At 38.3% G+C, this 12098-nt stretch overlaps 1 protein-coding gene across 1 annotated transcript in view; it reads right to left on the bottom strand.

Annotated features, from left to right (window-relative positions):
* Positions 1-12098, bottom strand: part of GRM8 (glutamate metabotropic receptor 8) — a 1454623-nt gene that overhangs the window by 313759 nt on the left and 1128766 nt on the right. Inside the window, exon 7 of the mRNA XM_077474080.1 lies at positions 4027-4227. Coding sequence (XP_077330206.1) covers positions 4027-4227 — 201 coding nt within the window. The remainder of the gene's footprint in view (positions 1-4026; positions 4228-12098) is intronic.

Raw genomic sequence — 12098 nt, 5'->3', positions numbered from 1 at the left:
TGGAAGAGGAAGCTGTCTATGAAATTAATTGTGTAGCACTACACACTGAGCGGTGAACTGGTTGTAGCTGAGACACTGCATAACAGTTAGAAACTGCCTCTTTGGGACCTCCAAGGCAGGCGAAGATGTAATGGAAAAAGAAACCGCGTTAGACCTAATAAAAATGTGTATGGAAAAAATTATGAATGAATCTATAGGCTGCTGCTCAACTGTGGGATACACACACAATAAACATATAGGGCAAATATAGAGCTGTGCCAATAAAGATTACATGAATCAATTAAACAATCCCAATTCTCATTCATTAAATAGTATTATAACTGGCAGAAAGTCCTTCACTTATTTTGCATACTGAAAATCCACACTCTTAGGCTTAATATAAGTACACCACAGTGACTTCACACATGTATATAAGAGAAAGTGCCCTACCACCGAAACAAGATTGCACTTACCAGATGGTAAAGCATAAGGAGCGTTTAAGATAAATCCAACTGCAACCTCTCGCTTATACCAGGTGTCTTTACTCTCAGGGGCGAGACTTCATACATGGCGTGCTCTGCAATGTCCTGATTTAATGGCAATGGGTATGCTTTATCTCCAACACCCCAGACCTGTCTGCTCCCCCTCTGCATCCTGGGGAGCAAACAGGTCTGGTGTGTTCAGCCAGCCTCTGGTGAAGAAGCTTTTGGTGAAGAAGCATTTACAGAGGGTACAAGAAGCACAGAGAAGAGTGTACAACCGATCTGCCAAGCTTACACAGTTCCAGGTTTGGGACCAGGTGGAGGTGTTAATACCTACAGTTGAGAGTAAGTTCCTGGCCAGGTGGCAGGGACCATTTAAGGTGGTAGAAAAGGTGGTGGAGGCAAATTATAAAGTACACCAACCTGAGAAGCAAAATGTGTACCAAATCTACCATTAAAATCTGGATAGATCAAAAGCAGGTACAATAGCTACCTGCTGATGTTAGCTTTAAGCCCCCAATAGTGATGGACTAGTCCCAGTTTCTACCTCCCTGTCTTAGCCACAAATTCAATGGGCAAAAGGGTTTTTACAAAAGAATAGTGGCACCTTTTTAAGAATTTCAGGCCTTACCAGGGTGATCAGACATGACAATCCTTACAGAGCCTAATGTGTACGTCTGAGTAAACCCATATTGCCTTCATAAGGCACACAGAATAGTACTAGACGAAGTTCAGAAAATGCTGAAACCTGATATCACTGAGGAATTGTATAGTGAAATATCAAGCCCTCAAGGTACCAATACACAGAAAAGCCCATTTCCACCATCAAATGCTCTGGTGAATACCAGTTACTGCTTAGACCTCACACCTCGGGTGAGCCTGCATAACTTGCTTGCATACCTATTCTGTTGGTCGATATGTTAACATTGGAGAGGATGTGGACAAATAGGTAATATATACCATATTTTATGGACATGTAAAAATCTGACTTGGAAGAAAGTCTACCAGATAATTTCAGAAGTGATAGCATAATTGATAGTTTTGTTGCCAGGCTTAGCAATACTAAATCTAGGATTTGATATTATCCCTTATCCTCTTAGACATAGTGGGGGTTATTTACTAAAGGAAAATCCACTTTGCACTGAAAGTGCACTTGGAAGTAAAGTCACTGTAGATCTGAGGGGGACATGCAAGGACAATAAAAACAGCATTTTAGCTCACACATGATTGGATGATAAAATCAGCAGAGCTTCCACTCATTTCAGATCTACCACTTAGATTTAGAGCAACTGCACTTCCAAGTGCACGTTCAGGGCATTTTCAAGTGCACTTGCAGTGTAAAGTGGATTTGCTTTTCGTAAATAACCCCCAGTGTTACTTTTGGCATCAAGATGACAATAACAATTGGAAATGTGATCTTTCAATTAACATTGTACATACACTTTGCACTTATGAACTTATGTTAGCTACCACCAAGAAAAAATAAGCACAAACAGCAACACTCTGGCAACCATGGATATATTGTCACACCATCAGATACACACTGAATATATCCTTTCATATGAAGAAGAATCTTCTTCTCTTTTTGTTCTCTAAATATTTTGAGTATTACTACAATTTATATATGTTGATGTTTATATATTTTTAAGTTTAGATACTTGGATATTTAGTTGTATTTCCTTTTATAGGCTGTCAATATTTATGTATACTATACATTGTAATATACAACCATAACAAAATAAATCTGTTATTTATGCACATTCAAGTTATGTATTGTCTATCTAATGGAAATAATTATGAATTATGGAATTTGGAAAAATATTTTTTTTACACATGTTCTTCTATTACAAAATTTTATTAAAATATATTTACAAGAACAGTGCAATTATAATACAAATGTGTTTTAAGTTAGTTTAGCTTTCACAATTAAATCAAATTGAAGCCAGTATACAGTGCATTATTACAAGCAAAAACATACTCAATTCCATAACCGAATTCTGAAAACTACCTGGAGTATATATCTATATAGCAACCAAGTACCTTAGTTATATCACCTGAAGCAAAAACAGTTTCTACTTGGAACCTAACTTCAAAATGACCTTGGACATTTTCAAAAAGACTGCCAGCTGTGGTCAATGAAGTGTATTGTGACAAACTCTGCTGCTGATGTTTGTAGGTTTATTAGCCTTTTCTAGCATATTCCATGATAAGAACTGTGCAAAAATATTGCTTTTACAAATACTTTGATGACATAAATTCACATTTTATTTGTTTGATTGATTGATTGATATATTATGTAATGCTAATTCTTGTCAACTTAAGAAACAGGAAGTTTTAAACTCCATTTAAAGACTTCTTCAGGCCCGTTGTACTATATATTTCTAACACTCATTTACTTTTCTGATGATCATCAATCAAGGTGTTAGTTTATAATCTATTCTTTTATTTCTGTTACTGAGGGATACATTTCATACTGATGCAGTACAACTGCTGCACAGTATGCCTAAAAAAGACATCTCTGCTTAGAACCTGAAAAGCTAAAATTGTAAAGAATGGCAAATTATATTTGAAGTTTTGATTAAGCAAAGTATCTATAATTCAAAGTATAGACTCATTTTGACTATTCCACTTTGAAATCATATCAACATATATATGATATTACACACTTGACTGTATTGTTTCCTATCTCAGAGAGAACTATCTGAACTCTCAACCTCATTCACCATTATATATTTGAAATTTTAACCTTTGGATATCTGATCCACTACAACCTGTATACCCACTCTATGATGCTGCCTTGTATGTGCACATGAGTGTTTTTTGGTAATTTTATTAATTTTATATAGTACCTTTGCTGTAAAACAAATAACCCCCAACAACTAAATGAATTCAGTTACCACAACTAAAAACTGGTAAGCTACAATAGATAGATTTTAAAAATATGGCACATATGGGCCTATGCTTACAAAGGCAAATAAAAGGGAGCAGCACAAGCCCAAAATTTACAATTTGTAAATCGCTCTATTTTTGCTGTCTCTGACAATCTTGGTTAAATAAAGTATCAGACTGGCTCAAAGATGTGGGATATGCTTAAAAGATGTATGTTGCTCTGTCACCAACCACCAAGCACCAATTTTTAGTGCATGATCTAGATTGGTATAGTGTGCAGCACAGTGGGACCAAGGTACGTTAAACATCACTTATTTCCCTATAATAATGTATGGTCTTTTTAAGTATTTTTGTGATGATATTCACATGGTGTTATACTGTATTTAAAAAGAATAGCCTAGATCAGCATGTTTACTAAACATGGTCCTAAGTACATTCATTCATAAATTATTTATTTCATCAGAATCGCATTCATCTTTTTTACATATTGGATCCTTCATTGCCAAGTAAATTGCCAAGTAAATTGTAATTTTACATATTTTTTACATATTTTTTTGACTGAAATCCAACTTCCACCTTCAAAATTAAAGACCAACCTGTATGTTAACATTGTTCTTATGGCCATTGCAAACATGTTTAAATTTGAATATGTATATTTTCTTTAATATAAACTTACCATTAAAGTTTACAGCACGAATATATCCAAGTAGATCTTTCCCATCAACAGGCTTCATTCTGGGACACAGTCCCACATAGCTTGGACAGAAATCTCTGTGCATGTTATGGAGAGCATGAGCCATAGAATATACTGCATCAATTACAAACTGAACTTTTCCTTCTTGTTCATAACTGGAATCTCTTCCAATCTTTTCTAATCCTGAAACATATAAAAAGATTATAGTTTTAGTCCAGCAAAATACCTGTATTTGAAATGCAAAGCATAGTGTATGTTAGTGTTATTTTTAATTATTATTACAGAGTTTGCCTTAAAGAAATTAAAGTGTTCGTTACCCCACCAAAAAAATAGATTCCCTAGTCCCTTAAAGCAGATTAAACAGCACAGTGCTTGTGCTATGTAATCTTCCCCCCTTCCCCACTCTAAATTGTAAGAAAAAAACCCTGCCGGAACCTGCCACTTCCTGTATCTCCCAGTCTGTACTGATCACGGTGGTCAGAGTGCATCCCTTCGTCTATGCAGCCCTGCTCTCAGCTCTCCTTTCTCTCCTTTTCTATGCAGCCCTGCTCTCAGCTCTCCTTTCTCTCCTTTTCTGCCTGTTATGTCTGGGACTGTATGTCTTCATCTAGACCCCCTGCCCCCTCCCCCCCACTGCTATTATTAATATAAAAAAATCTAAATGATCCCTGCCAGCCCCTTTCTTTTAGCCTGGCATAGCACACTGCATTCATCTTTTATAAAGATGAGCATTGTAAATACTGATTTAGCGCAATGTTCAGGCCGGTCATGTTCCAGGGCTACTGCAGGAAAGGTTGAGTGGCCATGTGATTTCCCTGGCTTACGTCAGAGGGAGATGTCAGCCTCTCCTGCAGAAGACATATATCGAATGTATACAGAGGCCGCAAGTCATGTGCTCAGCCTGAAGATCATTCTAAATAGGTATTTACAACGCTCGCTTTTTTTTAGAAAAGACTAATGCAGTGTGCTTTGCCAGGCTTTAATATAGGGTGCGGCAGTGTTTGTGTTATATGGGTTAACAAACACGGTAATGCTCTAAGGTATGCATTTTATATGTATGTACTTCTATATAATTGTCATTATATTAGATAGATATAATAACTCAAAATTAGTAACTTCAGTGATTAGAGAGTATGTATTCTGCTTCCTTTCTTAAAGGCAAAGTTCACTTAAAACTCCCATATTTTTGCATGGAAAAAATGCCTGTAAATGATCCACTGATTGTGCATGCCATGGGTGCTCAACCTGTGTCCCTCCAGCTGTTTCAGAACTACAAGTCCCATGAGGCATTGCAAGCTACTCACAGTTACAAGCATGACTCCCAAAGGCATGATGGGGCTTGTAGCTACAGAGCAGCTGGAGAGACACAGGTTGAGCACCCGTGGTGTATGCAATGCCTGGATACTGCAGACTTTTCCTCCAGCTCACTGTCCATATTGAGGACATGGGGGTATGTGATCTGGGGGTTGGGAGGGTTTGCTGAAATACTGTGTAAGATGTTGAAAAGGTGGAGTTTGCCTTTAACTGTTGAGTCAAGATATCAGATAGCAAGAGAGGGAATGCTTAGAGACTGATTTACTAAAGGAATGCAGACTGCTTACCTAGGAAAGTACATTTTAACTGTATTTTGAAAATATTATCCAATGTGCCGCAGCAACTGTGCAGTCATCTTGCTTCTGAATGGAGGCAGCACTGCTCTCCAGTCTCCACATCCAATATATCAGATGTTTATAGCAAGAGAGAAAGCCAGGGTTGTAGCGTGAATGTGATTTTTATTGTTACAAGACAAGCAAAGTTTAGGCATCAGTTATAGCAAACTCCCAGGCCACAGCATGTTATTTGCTGTAACAATAAAAATAAATGTACTGTAACCCCGGCATACTACATTTTGGCTCTTTGGTGGATCTGGTTGATGAGTATTAAGTTTCCTCCCTTATTTATATCTAATAGTTAAAGAAAAAGTGTGGAAACATTTTAAAGAACCCTTGTATATACGTATACACTATATATACTCACTTACATAAAAACATCTTCATACAGAAGCATACACATTGAGTCAGTGTGGAAATTACCTTGATTCACAGTAATTTCCTGATGCTAAGGATTCACAACACATTAGATGTGATGCTTTAATTCTCATGTTTCTCTCTTTTCTAGCAATTACAAATTATTTGAAGAAATAGAACTATCATTGATTTTCTTCCTCTACTGACTCACACCAGATTTCTAGAGCTTTGTTCTGTATTAAACAGCTGACTACTGTTATTTAAAGGGCATCTTACCATACCATTCACATTTATTTTAGCATAATTTAGAGAATGAGACACTGTAATTTTATTTTTATTTGCTCACATTATTTAAGCAAATTAACAAGAATTCATGCTGTCAACTAGCTCATGATTCCAATAATACCATCTGTTAGGCTAGATTTAAATACATCCTTTTAGTTAACAAATTCAATAGTAGGGAACAGAACACAGTAAGATTTGCTTCTTTTGTTTAAAGTACATGTTAAGATTGTATTCCTTCAGCATGACTGCGGCAAGACATTTACCTCTGATGCCACGTACACACGATCGGAATTCCGGCCAGAAAAAGACAGAAGAGAGCTTTTCATCTGAAAATGCAACCGTGTGTATACTCCATCAGAATTTAGCTGTCCGAAGTTCCGCCAGCCAAAGATCGATAGCATGTCCTCAATTTTCCCAATAGAAGAACTTTCTATCGGAAATTCCAATTGTGTGTATGCAATTTCGACACGCCAAAAATTATGCATGCTCAGATTCAACTATGAGATGGAAGCTATTGGCTACTGGCTATTAAACATACTTTTTCTAGTCTCGTCGTACGTGTTGTACGTCACCACATTCTAAACAATCGTAATTTGGTGTGACCGTGTGTAGGCAAGACAGCTTGAGCGGAATTCCATTGGAATTCCGTCGGGAAAACCACCAGAGCTTTTTCCGACGAGAATTCTGATTGTGTGTACGCATTAGTCTTAGTTGGGACAATTCACATTTTTTATTGTCTGGCACATAAACAAAAACACATATTTACATTAGATATGAAAGCACCATAGGCTCATGCTTATAGTGTAAATACCTAATATGTAGTAGACAATTAGCTTGATGCATGTCCAATTCACCAAATTATAAACCTGTGCATTCTCTAGGGTCATCTTCTGGCAGAAGTAAACACCTAGGTCTTTTAGTCAACTAGGCCTGTCATGGATTCACGTTATTATTTTATTTGGGAAGACCTGATCTTCATCATGTGCTCCAAGAGATTGCAGCTTGTACTCCTTCAGGTGCAAAAGACGATTGTAATTGAGACATTGGACCCCGAAACACTGAGACATTGGACTCCCATACTAACCTCTAATTTAGCTAGTGGCAAAGGCTCTGAAAGCCAGGCACACACCAAATGGAATGATGATGCCCAGAATGCTAAGTGATTCGTAAACATCACATATTTCACATGCCACTCCAGGAGACATCAGTCTAAAGACTTAACAATCACAATTTAGGTACTGGCTTGACTCTTTTCCACTGAAGCAACAGGAATGTAGCACACTGAGATTAAAAATATGATTCTTCCTTTATTAAAATAGTAAACAGGAACCAGTTCTATTCTGACTGACTATTTTGACTGAGCACAGTGATTACTTTAACCACTGCATAGAAACATTAACTAATCCCACAAGTTCATAATCCATTCATTATTTAAACCTGTTATATTGCATTGTGCAATGCATATATTGTATATACTGTATATGAAATACATAAAACAATTGTTTTATACTGTAAATAATTATTACATTTGCAATTAGAGCATACTCTATATAAAAACTAGTTTTATTGGATTTTAAGCAGTTTGAGTTCAGTGAATAATCTCAAATGGTACATAGGTAAGCAATATACTACCAAGAGTAAAAAAAAAAATTGTTGCCAAAAGCAACAGTAATTATCTGCCTTCGTAGGTGGATCTGAACACAGCACTACTGTATTCTATAGGCTCATACATACAGGTCCATTTTGGTCTGTGGCATATAGCTGCCTAAAACTAGAAAAAAACTGTATCCAAGGTCCTTTCCAAAGATCATATTTAAAACTGTATGCATGTAAAAGGCTCTGAAAAAAAAAGGCTCTGAATGAGTCATTCATGAGGTAGCAGTGGACCTTCAGTCATTTATGAATTCATGACTTGCCAAAGTAATTCTGAGCAAGCTCCACCATCACATGAATGACGCATTGAGGGCGCTTAGAGACCAGTTAAGTCTGGTAAAGGAACCGTTAATAATAATTCAGACATAGCAAGTGCTCCAAGTGGAATAAAAATAAATTCTATTCACTTTACATTTACACAATTTATGGTTCTTTAATTGTACCCCATATTTATCTTTTTTTACTATTATTATACTGGTTTGGTTATTATATATAGTCACTGTAGGGTTGACAGCCCAGTCATGAATTATGACACAGAGGCAAAGTGATTAGTGTGAATCACTAAAATCTAGTGATAGATTATTCTCCGGTAAAGATGATTTACAGTTCGATGCTAGGCATAATTGTCTTCAGTGGTAAGAGTCACAGCCCTGTCAAATATAATAGAGCAGAGTAAGATGGTATCCAGAAAAGATAATGGCAAGCCATTTGGCTGATTAGCATGTTTTCCTATGTTAAAAAACATACCTTGCATATCTGTCAAATAAGAATTAAAAAAGCCTATCTTTGCAGACGTATATGGATTGCTATTTACTAATAGGTAGTGACAGTGATCAGTTTTTTTCAAATCTTAAAGCTGAATACTGGTGATATGCCTGAAATTCACTTGTATGGCTCATTCACAAAGGCATATGCATATTTTCTGCATGGAATGCAGATTCTTGCTGGCAGAGCTAGCAGGATATCATGTGTAAAATATGTGCCTAAAGTACTTGAGTTTGAGCATATTTAGATGCATACAGAATTTAGATTTGTGCAATTCTTCTTTCATTCCAATGAATGACTACATATGTACGCATTTATAGATGTTTATGTGCATTTATGCATGTAGACACAGCTATGTGTATGGGTTCATTGATTTCAATAGTGCTGTATCTAGATGCGCACAAAACTATACTCTGTACACAACTAAATGCATTGTTACTTTTTTTTTTTTGCACATGGGAGTCCTTTGAATACTGTACATATTTGCAATGTGTACCCTGCAAGAATAATTGCATTTTTATAATTCACACATCCTTTAACCACTTTCAGACCGGACCATTTTGCTGGGCAATGACCAGACCACTTTTTGCGATTCGGCACAGCGTCGCTTTAACTGACAATTGCGCGGTCGAGCGACGTGGCTCCCAAACAAAATTGACATTCGTATTTTCCCACAAATAGAGCTTTCTTTTGGTGGTATTTGATCCCCCCCTGCGGTTTTTATTTTTTGCGCTATAAACAAAAAAAGAGTGACAATTTTGAAAAAAACACATTATTTACTTTTTGCTATAATAAATATCCCCCAAAAATATATAATATATTTTTTTTTTCCACAGTTTAGGCCGATATGCATTCTTCTACATATTTTTGGTAAAAAAAAAATCACAATAAGCGATTATTGATTGGTTTGCGCAACATTTATAGCGTTTACAAAAAAGGGGATAGTTTTATGGCATTTTTATTAATATTTTTTTTTACTAGTACTGGCGGCGATCAGCGATTTTTATTGTGACTGCGACATTATGGCAGACACATTGGACATTTTTGACACATTTTTGGGAACATTGTCATTTATACAGCAATCAGTGCTATACAAATGCACTGATTCCTGTGTAAATGACACTGGCAGTAAAGGGGTTAACCAGGGGGTGGCAGTGTAGGAGTTAAGTGTGTCCTAGGGGCGTGTTACTAACTGTGGGGGGCTATGCTGTGTGTTAGTGAACACTGATCTCTGCTCCAATCACAGGAAGCAGAGATCGGTGTCACTTGTTGCTAGGCAGAACAGGGAGATGCTGTTTACCAGGGCATCTCCCTGTTCTCCATCCCCGTGAGACGATCGCGGGTATCCCCATGGCGATCAAGTCCGCAGAACCCGTGACTGGACTCACGGGGGTCCCGACCGACATGCGCGTGCATTACCGGTGGTGCGCACGTGATGGCAGGGCACCAAATTCAACTGGACGTACCTGTACGACAGCTTGCCTGCCCATGCCATTATGCCGACGTACATCGTCGTGCGCTGGTCGGGAACTGGTTAACATGCTTAATAGCCAGGAGAGTGATACGATTGTATTAACAATTAGGGAATACAGTGCCTTCAGTCTGCTGACTGGACAATGAAGGAGCAGGAGCACACTAATGAGGTCATCCCTGTGCTCTTCACTTCTTAATGATTTTCCCTGTTAGACTGACAACACTGTTTCATGCAGGTGAACCCGATTAGCGCATACCAGTGGCAAAGATAGACATTCTTTCCCCTGGGGTAAAGACACATTTTGGTGCTGTTCAGGTGGCTTCTGATGAACATGCTGGTGTACACATGGGCTGAATGTCAGCTGATTTCTTCTGAAGCACCTCGTTTGTATGGGGCTTAACTGTTGGCAAGTGACAGGGTAAGATGCTGCTGTGGTGTGGGTGATTGTAGCACCAGGGACCTGAGGCAACCACCAGAGATTTAGGGAATGCTCTGTGCATATCTATTATTATTATCACTAGGACATTAGGTTGATATTGGTGATCATCATAATGTGTATGAAGATGTGAAAAGTTGCTAAAGTAATGATATACAATGTGAAGGTGCCTTTATATGTATTTATTTTTATTCTGTTTATTGTTTTTTTGCAAAAATATGTCATACAACATTTGGACGTGTCAATTGGACACCATCCACACATGACCAACATGGCCCAATCCATCTCAACTAACTAACGTCCAACTATCTAACACAAAAGCCCCTCCCTTCCCCTTTAACCCTCCTCCCCAACCTTGAGTCACAGCTCATCTAATAAGGATCCTTCAGTTTTCCTTTAACTTCCAGTAGGTAATGCTAACCCAAGGGTGCAGATATGCATGACTTCAAGGGACAATTCCCAAGTTTAATTATGTTATATATGGATTACCTAGTTTACCTGAGTAAGAAAATAAAAATAAAAAATAAAAAATAAAAAATGCAGCCCCTTCTTCTTTTTGTGTAATATGCTATTCTCAGGATGTCATTAGCACATATTAAGCCGCGTACACACGGGCGGACTGTCTGGCCAACTAAGTCCGTCAGACAATCCGACGGACAGTCCGTCCTACTTTTGAATGAACGGACTTGACCACACACGATGAACAGACAGTCCGTTAAAAGCTTGCACGATGACGTGTACAGCACGTACGATGGGACTAGAAATAGGACGTCCAATACACAGCAATGCAACCTTTCGCCGTGTAAATCCTTTCTGAGCATGCGCCATACTTAGTCCGTCCAACTTGCCTACTCACGAGTGGACTGTCCGCTGAAACCAAAGTTGGACGGACAATATTACGGAAATTCCGAAAGACTTAGTCCGCCAGACTGTCCGCTGAAAAAGTCAGCTGAAGCCCACACACGAGCGGACTGTCCGCTGAAATGTGTTTCAGCGGACTAAGTTGGACAGACAGTCCGCCCGTGTGTACGCGGCTTTACACTCGCCTTTCTATCCTATCGTAGTACTGCATTTATACCATGTTTGCCATACCTTGTCAAATTTTTTCATACAGCCCCTAGCCTCATATGTAGCTTTGTACATGGAGTTTACTAGTCCCTTCCAGAAGCTTACACCTGGTGCCCCCAGCTTTTTCCAATGTAATAGAATAGCTTTCCTCCCATAGAACAGCAGAATGTTAAGCATAGTCCGCAGAGCACGTGATGGCACCACTTCATCTACAAGAGCAAGTAGACAAACCCTTACAGTTATCGGTATCGGTATAGGAGGTGATATCCGACCAGAAACGCTGAACATGTGGGCATTGCGAGAAAATGTGGTCAGCGTCTGCAGGCGAGTGAGAGCACCTGCAACCCTCTGCTGAGGCCATAGGAAA

The sequence above is a fragment of the Lithobates pipiens genome, unplaced genomic scaffold, assembly GCF_037356315.1.
Source record: "Lithobates pipiens isolate NorthernLeopardFrog02 unplaced genomic scaffold, aLitPip1_a1.2 Scaffold_8, whole genome shotgun sequence".
Classification (NCBI taxonomy): Eukaryota; Metazoa; Chordata; class Amphibia; order Anura; family Ranidae; genus Lithobates; species Lithobates pipiens.
The sequence above is the reverse complement of the archived record's forward strand: the minus strand, read 5'-3'. Positions and strand labels throughout refer to the sequence as shown.